The sequence below is a fragment of the Rhinolophus hipposideros genome, assembly GCF_964194185.1.
Source record: "Rhinolophus hipposideros genome assembly, chromosome: 12".
NCBI classification, from domain to species: domain Eukaryota; kingdom Metazoa; phylum Chordata; class Mammalia; order Chiroptera; family Rhinolophidae; genus Rhinolophus; species Rhinolophus hipposideros.
In genome coordinates this window covers 50,560,901-50,578,110 of record NC_138058.1, presented here as the reverse complement: position 1 = coordinate 50,578,110, position 17,210 = coordinate 50,560,901, and the positions used below count along the sequence as shown (strand labels likewise).

Below are 17,210 nucleotides of genomic sequence, written 5' to 3'. Positions count from 1 at the left end.
GAAAATTTTAAGTTCAAATATAAGCGAAGACTAACAGAGCCGGTAGGAAAATCAAGTCAGACTATCTGATGGTAATTTAAAATTACAATATGAAAATATTACAGTAAAGCATTTTCTATCCAAGGCGATAAGGGCTGTATTTCACCTCTTCCCCGCCCCCTGCCCCCATGCATTCTATGGCATTAACATCTACTCATACGTAACCTCTATTCTTGTGATTTTAGATATATGAAATAAACAGATTAGGATCTGATAAATAAGGCCATCTGGATTTTAGAAACAGATATAAGCTGAAAGATTAACTTTTTACCTATCGCAAGCCTCTATGTTTAAAAATGATCAGATCAGTAGCACTAGATTCAGTTTGCTTTTACAGTTGGCCAAAGAACCCAGACCTACTGTGTTTCCCCGAAAATAAGACCTAACCGGAAAATAAGCCCTAGCATGATGTTTCAGGATGACATCCCTTGAACATAATCCCTAAAGCGTCTTTTGGAGCAAAAATTAATATGACTTGCTCTTATTTTTGGGGAAACATGGTATGCCCTTTATATCACTGAATTTTGTAAGGGTGAACTGACAAGGTTTTTTGAAGGAATCTGTAATGTTCACTCTCCTTTAGATAGTTGAGACCTCGAGTGCGTTTATGTATTTGCAGTCTGGGTTCTGGTGACAATCCCACATACAGGATTTAGGGGTGGAATAATCACTCAATAAACGCAGAAATCAACTGAAGAGAAACCCAAAAATCTTATGATCATGATGTTAGGGTTTCCAAGGGTAAAGGGTATCTATGAGTTTAAGGAAATTTGGGGGGCAGAAAGTAAAAGGAGGTCATTACATGGAATGGCATACTATTCCTCTTAAGCATCTGAGGTCAAGTTAAAATGAAAAATGCATTTTTAAAGAGATTTAATTACCTGATATGAGGACTAGTTATCTGCCTGAGCCTAGTTATCTATTCCATGAAAGGTTTTCAGGTCATTTTAAATCTAAAAAGTCATTAATTCTTTTAGAAAATGGGAACCCACTTTGGAGGTGGGTGTACCTGTGCAGTAAAGGTCTTTGCAATAGCTCCACTGCAGCGACAAGAAACTCTGAAAGTCAAGTTGTTCTCACTATGAGTATCAACGGCTTTTGCTATATCATTCTGAAATTCTTCTTCTTGAAATTTTTCTGTTTTAGTGAGAGAATCTCCTTGCTCCAATGTTTCTTCTATTTGTTTCTCCAGCTGGCATTCCCTAGTCTCTTCCATCTCTTGCATTTGTTCTGTTTTTAATTTCTTACCAATGATGGTGTCATTTTTTCCCAGTTTTATGTTTTGTGGGTTAGCATCTCTTTGAGAAAGATATTCCTTTTTGGCATCAAGTTCAAGAAGATTTTTCCAGATTGAAATGACATTCAACCAACTCTCAGGATCATCATTTATAAGTCTTTGCACTTCACTAAATATTTTTCCTAAATAAATAAAATTTCAGTTTATCCTACATTGAAGCTTTACAGATAGTCTATTATATTCATCACTTCCAAATTTCATTATCTTTATTTCTTTAAAATAAGTTTTTTTTTAATCACTACATGAAGAATGACTTCACTTTTATCTGGAATTTATATCATTTAACATAAGAATATTATGCAGAATAAGGCTCTTTTTTATATTCCATATTTAACATCAAAACTGTCTTAAAATTCCCATAGAATTATTATACACTTTAGCAAGATAATTAGTCCAAGATAAGTATCTCTTCAATATATGCATATAGAATGTGTATCGATCTTTGAAATAATGTTGATCTTGCCTATAAAAACTAAGTTTAAAAAAATAGAATCAATTGCAAAACATAGAGCTCAGAAACAGAGCAACTGAATCTTGAGAATATTTTAGACCATAAATATCAGCACACGTCATAAAATGAGTTTCCATAAAGTAACACTTCAGATACACAACTCATTCATAACTTAGGGACGGCCAGCATGCTTTATAAATGAACAGGGGTCAAGATGACCTAAGAGTAATTACCGTATTTCTCTAATGATGTGAGTATGTGGAATACTGGAATGAAATTATATTGACGCCACAGTATAATACCTTACGATGTGCTTTAAAATAATCTTTCTTCCCTGTTTTGATTTCTTGCCAATTTATATCTTTCTTGACACAGTTTATTATAGACCGTAAGATTACATGATCTCTTGTACACAATCAGCAATCAAAATGAAATTTAATACAGCAGTGTCTGACCCTTTTTTGATGTTTTTATCAGAATCTTTAAATTATTTTAGCAGCATATTTATAAAATCAGGGAGTGGACAGAGAATCTCTTAAGTCCCTTTTAACTCTAATGCTTTATAAATGACTGTAAATGTATTCAAACATTTAAGGTCTCCCAAACAGAAAATTGTAATATGTAGTATTTTTCCAATTATATCACTCATCAGTTAAAAATTATAAAGTGACAGTTCTGACCAATTATTAAAACAATGCATTTTGGCTTATTACATGCTCCTAAATCTAAATAAATGCAATTGACCATACATATCTCTAGAAAAGGTATCTGATCATAATTCTCAAGGAAGAACTGTGACTTAAAACATTAAAATCTCAGAATATAGGCAGCAGATTGCAAAAATAAGAGACACCATTAGGTGATAATACAATTAGGTAATATTTAGGAAATACAGAAAAATATATATGATCCCATAGGTATGAATGAATGTGAAAATAGCTACATATTTCACTTAAAAATATGAAATAGCTATATATGTATTATCAAGCAGAACACTTTGGAGTACAACATATTATGTGGGTAAAAGCAATAGGTGTATACCATACCTTTACTTACAGAAGGAACATTAAATGGAAACTGCTTTTTAATCAGCAAAAATAATCTTTCTGCAGATTTTAACTTTTTCAGCATATTCAAGTCAGAACAGGTGGTAAAAAAAACTTTTCCTAAAATATATTCAACCTAGAGACAGAAAAAAATAGATATCAATGTTGTCCAGTGTAGGGTAAGAACCATTTCCGTTTTCTCCCCTTAATGAATTAAAACATAGCATCTAGATTAACAATAAATTAAAATGACCATTTCTGAAGTATCTACTACTTGTCAGACACTGTAGTAGGCACTCTGAATACATTTCCCCCTCTAATCCTTAAAACAACTTTCTAAGGTAGATTTTTCTCACCCCCATTTTACAGATTAGGACACTGAGGCTTAGGTTAAAAAATTTGTATAAAAATCACAGTCAGTGACCAAGACCATCATCTTTTTTATGTTATGTTACTTTTTGTAAAGTTGTAGATGTATGTAAATGTGTGTACACACACTACTAGAAAAAACATAACACAAAATACTCAGTAATTATATTGCCAAATCTCACATACTATTTGAAAGTGGGCAAAGAAAGGATATAATGGATAGGCTAAGTTAGGTGTGCAGCCCAAAGTTAACAAATCAATGGGTATTTATAAAAAAACCTACCTTTTGGTCTACCAGGAGCATATATCCAAAAGATGAATAACAATGTAATGTAACAGACATACTGCGACACACAAATTAAAATGTAAAATTTACAAGACAATAACTTGTATTAAACCTGAAGAAAACTAAAAAGTTTTAATATAATAAACTCATTGATCAGCTGTAGGTACAATAAGTAGCACTGCATTTGGAAGCCCTAGTTAGTAAAAGTCTCGGAGAAGATTTGGGAAGAGGAATTCTAACAAACGAACAAAAGGCAAGATGCAGAGGTGGGAGTGACATCCTGGCTGAAGTAAACTGTAAGTGAGCATGGCAACATTTGCTGTGTTGTGCTGATTGAGAGTGTCAGGTGGATGGATGGTGTAGCTCAGGCCAGCGTGATAAATGGTCGTGAAATGGAGGACCACAGATGGTAATGGTCAACCATTATAGACTTCTGATGAAAACTGACAGCACTGAATTAGTTGGCAGAAAAAAATTATTTTGGAAGAGGCATAAAAGACTGAGTGTGGAATGTGAAGCTGGAGGGAGAAATAAGATTACTGAGGTAGAAATAATGAGACACTTGGCTGTGTGAACTGAAAAATAAATGGAAGAAATATGCATCAAGCAAAAACAGGCTTTGGCGATAGGATGAATATTTGGTAAAAATCAGGGAAGAAAGAAAAATGAAAAGAGCTTTGTAAGTTATATAAATGTCTATCACTATGTTGTACACCTGAAACTAATAGAATATTGTATGTCAGCTGTAATTGAAAAATAAAAAATTACTAAAGTTAAAAAAAAAAAAAAGAGCACCAACTCATAGGGAGTCTAATGAGGTATGGCAAATGGTGCTCAATACCAATGGAATCCTAAATCTTCTTGGGTTAGCCCAACCCCCTTAAGTTCAAGGTAGATGTGGATTGTCCTGGAATTCTTTCAGCAGTGGCCCTGGGCTGACTAACACGATTCTAGGTCATTTCCTAGAGCTGAGGCACTAGGGAATTTGGGGTAGCCCATGTGTTTACGCAGCTCCATTTAATGGCAACTTGAACTCCCAAGATTTTTTCTTTCTTCTTTTTTTTTTAATCTGACATGGTCTAATTAAGCTTTTGAGATGGTAATTTCTGGGGTTACTATTCTAACTTGACAAAGAATCTCTGCCGAGCCAGGCTTAGGTTGACACCAATTAAAACCCAAATACTTATGGCTATAAGATTAACAAGCTCTGGGCCTGTAACGGGACAGCATGGTGATTATAGCTAATACTATTGTATTATATACTTGAAAGTTCCTAAGAGAGTAGGTCTTAAATGTTCTCACCACAATATATAAATTGTCATTATGTGACAGGATGGAGGTGGTAACTAATGCTACGGTAGTAATTATTTTGCAATATAGAAATGTGTCAAATCAACACATTGTATACCTTAACCTTACACAATGTTATATGTCAATTATAGCTCACTAAAGCCAGAGAAATAAGTACAACTACAGCCCAAATAGCTTAGATACCAGCAATGCAGCTGATCAGATAGATGAAGTAGGAAATACGATGAATGTTTGGGAATCAATATTTAAAGGGGATAATGAAGTAGATAAAACAAGAAATTCTGATTTCTAAAATTTGCTTCTTTCTCATTACAAAGGTGACATTGTCCCACTAATGTCAAAACTAAATATAAACCTCAGAATGCTTAGAAGTTGAAAACAAAGTTTTAAAAAGTACATTTAAAAAAATCAGATTTTATATTATTTGACGTAGAAATATAGGTGATATTAAGGCCATCACACACACACAAAAAATGTTAACTGACATGGTAACAAATACCTTTCCACGACTCTGGGGGAATTAAAATAAATATTTTACTGAAAAATGTATGGTTGTAAGATTCAAGTTCTATGAATAAACTGATGCAAACATCTAGACCAGTGATTTTTAACCTAAAGTCAGTGACCTAGACACTAACTTACAGTTCTTTAATTGTATAAAGATCTTATCTTTTCTTACTCATTGAATATCAAGGGAAACATTTATACAATTAGTTTTTTCTAAAAATAGCCTTTGGGGGTGGGGGACTCAGGGGAAAGGTTTAATTTATTTAGGGTGTCAAATCATAAGAATAATGTGTTGATCCATAAAAATACTAAATACATTCTCAAAACCAAAATCAACTTATTCTCTTTATTTAAAAATTAACATAAGGCCTACATTTCTTTTACAAGTAATAAGCATATAATCAGAAGTAGTATACTAAATTATAGAATAGTCACTGTGAAAATCAATCATATATATGAAAGCATTTGTATGGTTTGCCCTTTGTGAAGATAAGCTATTATACCTTAAAGCAGTAGGGAGAATGAATTTTGGTGCTTATGATTTCAAAAATGGCTGAATATAGTATCACCTTTTTTTTCTTGGTTTATTGCTTGTAACTGATGGTGTTCAATTACAATTCTTAGGGATAATGTGGCATTTTAGAATATTTCATCCTAATATTTGTTACTTGAAAATTTATTCATATATACAATGTTTTTCCATTTTGAATTAGATCATAAACAAGTGTCTAAAACCAGCTGGTTTTATGCCTAACACAAAGGTGAAGTTACAGCCTTTATTAAAGGATAAACAGTGGCGTGTGAGCTTTTTTTTGGTTCATTTTAGATGAGAATTAAAAATTATGTGTTATTGTTAAAAAGGCATTCAATCTGAAAGGAATTCAGAGAATCTTCAAAAAAGCAATCTTATGCAATCGTCCCAGTAAATGAAATAACTAGACTATCTGCTTAGTTCTACCCCACTACCTTCTATTCTCACGACCCCGCTAGAAGGTAAAAATTGGTTGGCTTATTCAGGACTTGGGTTAAATAGTCTTTGCTATGTGGGTTTATCAAGACCAGTGAATCACTTGACAGGGCCTTTGTGGCTAGCGGGCATTAGGAACTCCTCTACTGTACTGAATTTTATCTTAAAAATAACTGTTCCTATTATTATCCTTATAATAAAAGTATTTAATACATTAAACATGGTCACAAAGTAAAGCTTACTTTTCCCCACTATATTTCTTAAAAGTAGTCTAAGTAAGAAATATATATACAATATCTCTATAAAAATAGATATAACATATAAATGTATTACATATAAAATACATATATTTATACAATGTATGTATTTAAAATACCTAGGAACCTAGAAAGAAGTTTGCCCTACCACTAGGAGGAAAAAAAAAATCAAACCTGAATCTGAGCAAGCTCTAGATACGACTTACAGGATTCCAATACACAGGAAACACAGAGGATAGAGGAGCACGTTAGACTGTGCCCTGGAGATGCAATTGGCAGTATCTAAACTGGGGGAAATTCTAGCAGTGCTGTCGAACAGCTTTCTGTGACGTTTGCTGTCCAATACAGTCAGCATGAGCACATGTGGCTTCCGAGCACTTGAAATGTGACTAATGTGCTTGAGAAAGTGAATTTTCAAATTTAAATTTAAATAGCCACTTTGACAACAACAGAGAATATGTAACAGAAATCACAAAGTGATCCACAAAGCCTAAAATGTTATCTGACCCTTGACAGAAAAAGTTTGCTGATTCCTGTTCTAGACTGTGGGACAAACAACCCAGCTTCTATAACAAACAGATTGCGATGAGAAAAAAAGAAAGAGGTGGAGGGGGAATGCATAGATTAAAAGACTTAACTATCAGCCAATCACAATGTGTGGACCTTATGTGAACCTTGATTTCAACACACAAACTGAAAAACAAAAGTGACATTTACGAGACAAGATGAAATCTGAATAATGACTATTAGATATTTGATGACAAGGAATTGTTTTTAGATGTGATAACGATATAGTGGTTTATATTTTTAAAAAGAGCCATTTTATGTATTATTTCTTATGTATACTATGCTATAAAAAGAGTCCTTATGTTATAGTTATACAGGCAAATAGTTACAGATGAAATGTCTGGGATTTGCTTCAAAATACTATGGAGTAGGGGAGTGTGAATGGAGCAGAATTCACCAGGAGTTGATTGGTGTTGTTGCAGCTGGTTGATGAGTGAGATTCATCCTACTATTCTACTTTTGTGTATGTCTGAAATTCTCCATGACAAAAAGCTAAACAGAATAGATGGGACATTTTCTATTGCAAGCTATGTGTTGGAGGAAGCACCTGTATCAGTCACCTGGATGGGAAGAAAGTTTGCAAGTTAAAAATGCAAACACCTTGGGCTTACCTTCTGGGACTGACAACTAGGAATATGCATTTTCAGCAAGTTTCCTAGGTGATTCTTATGTTTACTAAAACTGGAAAAACACTGATCAGAACAGAGTGATTACTTTGTAAAATTAAACAATCACTTCTATATTAATTTGTTTTGTAAATTCAGATTTTACACTATTAATTTTCTGGAAGCAAATCAAAGTTTTTAACAATGTCTCTTGTTACTGCAAGAATGATTTTAAGAATTCTTGTGCAACTCATTCTATGGGAACATTTATTGAGCACCTATTTGCCAGACACTGTACAACGTATCGTTGTCTCAAAGAATGCAGTAATCATTTAAAGTTGGTATTATCATCTCCATTTTATGTCCAAGGAAAGTGTGGTTCAGTAATTTGCCCCCAATTTACAATTCTGTTAAAGGAAGATAAAAGATTTGAGCATGCCTTTTAATTCTAAAGCCCACATACACTTTTCACCATGCTGTTATAGAAAGAACCTACATGCGGTGTTCAGGGGTAGTTTCCCACAGTAAACTCTGGCACAGTAGTAAAGCACACGGGCTTCAAATGCAAGTCCCAACTCCACCCCTTAGCATCACTTTTCTCTTTATTTCTTTGTAAAATGGTGGTAAAAATGGCTTACATAGGATTTTTTTGAGCATTAAATCGTAACATGTACAGATGTATCTGACACGTTTTAAGTGCTTCATAAATGTTAGATGCTATTATTATTATTTCAGGATTGCCTTAAAGAGTTTATATTACAGATACTGGGGTTAAATTTCAGAGGTTATTTGCTCAGATTCCAAGCATACCTATCCTTAAAACATAAATAAAAAATAGAATTTCCAAATCTCTTGGCATTTAATTCTTCTCATTGCCAAGAAGTTTTCCCCTACAATTAATTGAATTTTCTTATTGTGATTAAATTAACTGCCCATTTAATTCTGTCTTTAGAGAAGATGGAAGAAAACAAGCTAAAAGGGTCTTTCTTTTCTCTAATAATCCAACACAGTCAGATTGGATCAAGACTTCTATTTTTCTAATTTAACATAAAAAAAAAATCAATGCAGCATTATGTCATGGTCACACAGTGGTCAAGGAACTGGACCAGGGAGCCAGTCTGCCTGGGTTGAACTTTATTATATACTCATGCTTGATTTCAGAGACAGCTTAGTTTCGAATTCCACCTTTGCCATTTTCTGATTCTGCGACTTGAATACTTTCTTGGACTTATCTATGCTTCATTTTCCTTTTCTGTTAAATGTGGAGCTTATCTGATAGATATGAAAGTGTCATAGGTTGTGAAAACTAAAAAAGTGAATACAGAGTAAGGACCTAAGAACATGTGCCTGACACATATTAAATGCTTCATCAATGTCGGCAGTTATTACTCTGATTTTTTTATATTAGCTACATCAAATTCTGTGACCAAAGCCACAAATGGCAAGTTAGCCTAATAAGACTGATGCCATTCTCATGACCTCCTCCATCCTCCTTTCCCCGCCACCCCCTCATTGTAGAAACTCCTTTTGTTGGCTTTTTACAACGCAGGAGCCGCGGGAGTGGTCAATTTCATTTAGTAAGCTTTCCTTTTCCAATAGATCATCATTCACACTATCACATGTATCCCATCAAGTTACTGAAGCCTTATCCTATTACATCTTTTCCCTCTGCTTTCAGGAAACCAGCTCAGCATGTTCCAGAACCTAAACTGTTCTCTTCATTGAAACCAACAACACATAAATACCAGGAACTGTCAAGTTCCTCTGGAAGTTGGTCTATGAAGCCTCCAAGACTATTTCTCTAGATAGTACTGACTGCCTGTTTCAGTGGGTACTTTACAAACTATCCTTTAATCCTCCCCACAATCCTATAAAGTACCATCATGGTCAGGAAACTGGCAAGAGTCAAGTAACTGAGCCTCAAGAATACAGTACTTGCATTTAAGGCATGGAGAAACGATGCTAACTCGGACAGGTCGAATTCCCACTACAGGTACGACGGTGCGCTTTTACAGAACCTAGGGAGTAACATGCCTCAACCCCCCTTGAAAAAGACATTCAGCCGTCACTGATGGGCGGTGATAGATGTGTAGGGAAAAACGACCGGCGGTTCTCTCCAGAAGTAATTAAAGGACCTGCCAGTAAAAGTCCGAGGGGGCGGGGACGGTCGCCACGGTGGCGGAGAGCCTGGGGGTCCCATCGCTTTCCCGGGTCTCAGAGCGACCCCGCGGGAGGGCTGCAGGGGCAGGGCCTCCCTCCTTCCCGCCGGGCCGCGCAGAGGCTCACTCACCTCCGTGGCCTCCAGCCGCGCCCGCACCTCCCGCATCAGGAAGGGCTCTAAGCCGCGGCCCACGGTGCAGAAGAACCGGGCGCCCGCTGCAGGCCGCCACACGGGGTCTCTCGGCCCCGCCGCCATGGCGGCTCGGGGTCACGTGGCCTCGGGCGCGCGCGGCGCGTGTCCGCGCCCTCGGAGGCGGCGTGCACGAGGGAGCCGGCCGTGCGGAGCCAAAGGCTGGCGGCCCCGGAGTGCTCGGGAGGGTCAGGTCGGCGGGGCTGGCCCCCGCGAGTCTCCTTGGTTAGGCGTCTGGAATGATTTAGAATCACAGGTGGAAGGGACATAATGGATCTTCTAATCTATCTGCCTTATTTTTCAGATTGAGGAAATTGATGCCTACAGAAGCCAAGGGACAGGGAATCAGTGGCACAGTTGAGTTGAAGCAGGAACCTAGACTGCTTAATTCCCAGTATAATGAACCTTCTCCATTTCTCCCAACTTCCTCTTCTCCTCTCCTTTGTGCCTCCCCACTGCTATCCACACAGAAGGAGCCCTGCACTGTCTTCACCAAGCATTGGCTCAAAGCTGGGAATCCCCAGGAGCAAGAGCAGAAATTCCCACTCTCCAACAAAATGCCTTGATGTTTATGAAACAGATTGCAGTTCTTGCACTACTTAGGTTAACAAGGCAATGTTTGGGTCACCTGATTTGATTGGCTCTCTTACCAGTATTTGAAGGGATGGTTTTTTTTCTTTAACTCTGAATTTTAAATTGGCATGAAAATATTACTTGGGAAAATTAGAATCCATATTATACAGTGAACAGCATTTGTTGTGTAATGGTTGACGATGATTTCAAACCCACTCGTTTAGGTAAGTAATGTGTTAATTCACTTATTACAAAGACAAAGTTGTTTTTAGAAGTAAAATTGTTTTCGATATAAGCATGAAGTCAGTTGTGTCAGGATGTCATCATCTCATCTGTTGTCACTGATAAGCGGTCGTCAGCAGCCCAGCTGCTGAGGGGCCCCACTGGAGGCTTATAGTGAAGAACGTGGGGAGAAGCAATTATGGCAAGGGGACATTTAGACTATAAATACAGTTGACCCTTGAACAACATTGGGGTTAGGAGTGCCGACCGCTGAGCAGCTGAAAATCTGTGTATAACTTTTGACTTCCCCAAACTAAACTACAGTTTTCTCTTTGCATCCAAGGATTCAAACAGTATTTTCTGTCTGACACTGGGAATCGCAGTTGGGAATGCACCTGGGAATGAGAAAATCTTGTTTCCATCCTAGGTTAGTTGATTCCACAGATGCGAAACTAGTGGATACTAAGGGTGGAATGAAGGGCTGACTGTGTTTATGGATAAAAAATCTGCATGTAAGTGGGCCCACACAGACTTCAAGGTCAGCTGTACTGAGAGTTTGTGAGGACTATTTGAGTTTCAGTTTGAGCAAGGAGACACATTGCAAACCTAAAAACTCTTCAAAGACCTTTATAGCATTTGCTCTGTCTAGGTAAGGTAACTCCTAGACTGCTAAAATCTCCCTTGGTGTATTTGTTTCCTAGCAACATGCTCTAGTAACAGGGGACTTTCTTTTTGTACTGGAAGCTGGAAATCAGCTCTGGGTTGGTCACTGTCTCTCCTGAGTGCCTCCTGGTATAAAAAGGTACACCTCATATTAAATTTGAAATTAATTCCTTCATCTCCCCTTGCCTGGATCAATAGTGTGATTAATTTGTCGTTTGTTTGGAGTATGTTACTTCTTTATTGGTTTATTCATACTTCTTTATTGGCTTGCGAAATTATTATAATTCCCACAGTGAACCTGTGCTAAGTAAGTTGCTGGCAAAGACAAAATCAGTCTCTAGGTATAACTTTGCTGCCTCCAAAACAAAACAAAAACAAAACAGCATTAAATTGGCTCTGTAGTGATGTGAATAGATATATAGAAACTGTTAAATGAATGACTGTCTCTGGCAAATGCTCCCATGTGCTTTCCTCCTCCCCAGCTCATGTAACACCACCTTTTCAAAGTTCAGTCCTAAGATTTCTCAGACCCTCCTATTTTGGTGAAATCTTTCCTTTTTGTCTACAGACTTACATGCTCTTTCTTTTGGCAGTTTCCATGGCTCATTCCAGCTTCTTTATACTTTGGGGTTCCTGACTTTCAAGTCTGTCTGGGGAGACTCATGACACTTTCTTAGTACTTCATACATTCTGTACCCAGGAAGGTAAACACATAGACATAATGTATCCCATCTAATTCAACAAATACTGGACACCTGTTCTCTGCCAAACACCACAGGAAGTCTTGAGGATACAAGGACAAGCAGTAAACAAAGGTCTGCACTTCAAGGGCTTAGAGGATGGGGAGATTGATTTATCAAGAATGTACCCAGGATGCTGTGGCAGCACAAACTGGCAGCAGGAAGAGCTTCCTGGAGAAAATTATTCTGTGCCAAGTATTAAAGGATGTGTAAAAGTTAAATGACTCACTGGAGATAGGGGGGGGTGGGAGGCTTTGTAATAGTGGTGTAGTGCTTCAGGTAGAAAAAGCAGCAGATGTTAATGGGAGTGTGTGTGTGTGGTGAGGGCTTTGGGACAGGAAGGCCATAACAGCAGCTAGGTGTTATTAGAGCATAAATTATGAGTTGAGAAGCAGATAGAAATAATGGTAGAGAGGGTGGGTAGGAGCTAGGTTATGGCAGTGCAGTGCAAGGCGCATGAAGAAATGACTTCCCCAGCCCAGGGCTGGATAGCAGCATGCTCTCTTGAACATCTTTGTCTAGTTGGGGCCTTATCTGCCTTCTGAGGCCCACCTCGCCAAGGTAGATATATAGTTTTTAAGCAACATGGAGGTTTGATGAACTCTTGCTCATACAACCCAGCGTGGTAACTTGTAAAGAGTAGGATTTTATAATTTTTTTTTTTAAATTCTGTTGAATTGTGGCCACCGGTACAGACACAGAGGAATGTCGAGCACATACATTCCAATCAAGTCAGTGCAGATTGTGAAAGAAAGAATCAACATGTTTTTAAGGCTGCAAGGGTAAAAGCAATTTGGTGAAAAGCTATGTGGTCATATACTGACTAAACCACTTACCACGCACACAGTGATCACTTGAATGGTGCTTCTTTGCGTATACAATCAAAAGAGACAAAATTTAGCAGAAAATTAAATTGCATTGCATATGTAGATACTGCTTTTAAAACACTCTTTTTTTTTATTAGTGCTTATATCACTGTAGTTTTAATGTAGCATCAAAATTCACAAGATGCAATCTCCATGCTTTGATGCAGAGAGACAATTCTTCTATATGTATTATTTTGCTTTAGTTATGCAGTGCATGAAATTATTATTTTGATGTACAAATAGAGTCTAGTATATCCAGTGCTTTTTTGGAAAAGTGTGCCATGTATTTAATGCATATTTTGAAACACTAGTGTATTTGATGTAATTTTATTTGTTTAACTGTACTTTGAGCCTATAAAACCATATTTATATCTGATAGACCCGTATAATGGCCCAGTTGGAAGGGAGTATGGAAATTATTTCTTCGATACATTTGCTGACTGAACGAATGACTGAATCTACAATTTTCTTCAATTTACTTGAATGAACTATATTGCCTAAATAAAATAAAGCCATTTTCTCCTTGCAGTTATGTTCATCTCACTCAGACTTGTTTTAATATTTTTTTCTTGCTCTATTTTGTGTATATATTTACTGTGAATTGTTTTCCTTTAGAGGTTTTCTATTACCTGTCTTTCTATTTCTTAGTCCAAAGAAAGCCCCCCAAATGTCTAAAACTAGCTAGGATACCCATATTATGATATTTTCCCCTTTCATATTCCTATAAGATCTTACTGCTTTCTAGTAGATGATTATTTATTTTGCCTGTTTGTTTTCATTGTTAATTGAAAAAAAATCACCTTAAAACTCAAGCAGATGTGATCTGCAAATAAACAAAACCAACCAAGGGACAGACTTTATTTTCTCAGAAACACGGAATACCGTGTTTCATTGTGAATGATATTTGGCAGAATAGAACCTAAAGATTTTATGAGAAGGTTTGCTTAATTCAGTCAACTTTTCTCCCATTCTTGTTCATGAAGAGTTGAGAGTGGACTACGGAATAAGCAAACTTACTTTATTATGTATTCATCTCTGTTTTTCTTTTTGTTGAAGGGTGATAATTCTTTGCTGCCCGTGGACATTTTGTGCTGTTTTGAAAAACAGATTTTCGCACCCTTGAAAAGCTCTTTTTGATATATATCCACACATAATCAGGCTCATTTTCCAACAATTTTCTTTTTAAAAGTTTGAAATTTAACAGTGAAAGAATATACTCTTTACATTTACTGCTACAAGTTTTTATAATGGTATGAATTACTTGGCTAAACAGAAAAATGGTATATATAGAAAAGAAAAGCATGGAACCTGCCACATCAGCTTAGGCAATCATTTGGTTCTTTCATAAAATACCTTCAGAATAGAACATGATGCCGGAAATTATTTGGTACTGGATGAGCTTCTAGATCACAGATCGATTGTAATACTTGTATTTTTAATCACCATATGCTGCTCTGTCACTCTGGTCAACTTAGATGATACAGATCTTCTGCTTCATAAACGTCAAAATCGAAATGTAGTCAGGTTGGGAAAATATAATCTTAACAGCTGACCTCAGAATTCATCATGGGTACAAAATACTCTTCGTTTTAAGAAAATTCCTTAATGGAGTTCAGTGAGGCTTCAAGTCGCCGACCAGTGAAATACATATAGAGATAATTAAACTGTTCTGCATGAGTTGTCGACGGGATGTAGGGAATATTCATGAGGGGCAAAGATCAGATAAGGAAAGGGAATATGTGGAACAGCATTGTGGGAAGCTAAGGCCATGGGGATAAGCAACCAATGAGATCTTGCCCGTGGTGTGGTAGCTGAAGACCGTCTAAGAAGGATGTTCAATAGTCAATTTAAGTTTGTTTCTGGTGCTGTCATGTTAAACCGTCTCCAATGACCCAAACTTTCAGTAAAACAAATAGACAAAACTTTGAGCTTTTTGCCTCAGGTATTTCAGAATTCAGAGAATCAGGGTGTTGTGATGTGGGAAAGAGGTGGCACCCTCAAGATAGATTGTGGACATCTTTGATTTGAGTAAATTCAGTGGCAGCAGCAACTCAGAGTAGAGCTGTAAGAGAAACCTTGGTGTGGGGGTCTGTTACCTGGGAACATACAGAGAGGGGTGCTGGGTCATCACTGACAAAAGGCAGAAATGCAGGCCAATTTCAGGTAAAGGTAATCCAGTTGACAGCTGGACTCAGCTGAATTGATCCCTCACTTGGAACAAAAGATTTCATATAAACCAAGTGTCTAATATTTAAATGTGTGTTACTTATTGTTGACAGGTGTAGACATTGCCATCTTGGAGCAACCCAGAGCAGGTTAACTAATGGGGATAATCAGATATTGGGCCCAACATTCTCAATTTCATAGTTTTGGATGACCATTTTCTTCTAGTGTTTTTTTTTTTAATTAAAATAGTACAAGTTTTGTATTAGCATATGGATTAATCACATCAATCAGAATTGCTTTAATCTGTTATCTGGACATGGTACGTAGTTTATGCTGGATGTTGTACTGGTTGTCTACATTGAATGTGAATTGTAGTGTAGATTTCCCAAACTTTTTAGGCTGGGCCCACACACTCCTTAAGTTGTCAGCATTCTTCTTAACTGTGGTGGTGAGCTTGATTTATTTAGATAATGAGTTCCTAAAGTTGTGAAAGAGTGTGTGTGTTGGGCTGGAGAAACAATTACCAACCTTGAGGTGCTTTGTCTGGGGTGAGAAGAGCAGCTACAGTTTTGGAGAGTTGGATTCCTCGAAGGCAACTTTGATACTGAGCATCTGGTGAAGGGAGCTGGAAGACACAGAGCGCTGTAACAAATATTGGAAATCATTGTTAATCCAAACAAGTCCAGATGAATTTGACACCCATATGTTTTAAATGTATGACTCAGTTTTTGTACGCATTTGCTATGTCAGACTGGGTATACATAGAACTAAAAACATTCATGTACATAACTTTGTTGAAAACTGTGTTAGGTGATAACTTGATTTGGAAATTCTTTCTCTTTTTGAAATTATACTTGGCTTTCTCCCTAGATGCTTTCAAAACGATATTCAAAAACTTGGGAAAAAAATCTCAATAATAAAATCAGTCTGATGGGAGCAAATGCAAGGAAAAAATGGGGAAGACTGGGTAGGCAGAAGTTTAATCCCAATTTAGTTGTTATAAGCCTAAATATTAAAAGTGGGCTGCAAACTGACCACAAATTATTTGTTTATTAACGTTTATTTAATATAGTGTTTTTCTGACATTTATTACAACAATTTCATTTTTGACGTGGGTATGAAAGTAGAGAAGTTCAGAGAAAAAGATAAAAAGGAACTAAGGAAAATCTTACACGAAAAGTTAAATGGATGAACAACCAGTTAGAACTAAAGAATACAATTACTGAAATAAAGAACTCACTTGAAGGAATGACCAGCAGGTTAGCTGAAGCAGAGGATCGAAGCAGCAACTTAGAAGACAAGTTACCAGAGATCACCCAAACAGAACAACAAAAAGAAAAAAGAATAAAAAAAATGAAGATGGTTTAAGAGACCTCTGGAATAACATTAAGCGCCACAACATGTGCATCATAGGAATACCAGAAGATGAAGAGAGGAAGCAAGGGATTGAGAACATATTTGAAGTAATAATGTCCGAAAACTTCCCTAACCTGGTGAAGGAAACCGACATACAAGCCCAGGAAGTGCAGAGAGGTCCAACCAGGATAAACCCAAGCAGGTCTGCACCAAGACACATTATAGTTAAAATGGCAAAGGTTAAAGCAAAGAGATAATCCTAAAAGCAGCAAGAGAAAGACAGAGGGTTACACACAAGGGAACTTCTATAAGACTATCAAATGACTTTTCTACAGAAACATTGCAGGCCAAGAGGGAGTGGCAGGAGATATTCAAAGTGATGGAAAACAAAGGCCTACAACCTAGATTGCTTTATCCAGCAAGGCTATCATTTAAAGTTGATGGAGAGATAAAGAGCTTCCTAGAAAAGAATAAACTAAAGGAATTTTTTACCACCAAGCCAGAATTGCAGGAAATATTAAAAGGACTTCTGTAAACAGAAGAAAGATGAAAACAATCTACAAATTAAAAAA

The 17,210-nt window shown here is 36.8% G+C and overlaps 1 protein-coding gene across 6 annotated transcripts in view; it reads right to left on the bottom strand.

The window, feature by feature from the left end:
* The window catches only part of THUMPD2 (THUMP domain 2 tRNA and snRNA guanosine methyltransferase), a 31,740-nt gene extending 21,577 nt beyond the window's left edge, over positions 1-10,163 (bottom strand). Inside the window, exons 1-3 of one of the 6 annotated variants that reach the window (XM_081068239.1) lie at positions 9,993-10,163; positions 2,834-2,969; positions 1,288-1,458 (exon numbers count right to left, since the gene is read on the bottom strand). In XM_081068239.1, coding sequence (XP_080924365.1) covers positions 1,288-1,302 — 15 coding nt within the window. In that variant the 5' untranslated portion in view covers positions 1,303-1,458; positions 2,834-2,969; positions 9,993-10,163. Of the gene's footprint in view, positions 1-1,048; positions 1,459-2,833; positions 2,970-9,992 lie in introns of all 6 variants that reach the window. The other 5 variants (XM_081068235.1, XM_081068238.1, XM_081068237.1 and 2 more) reach the window with 5 other exon arrangements.
* Positions 10,164-17,210: the final 7,047 nt, after the last annotated feature.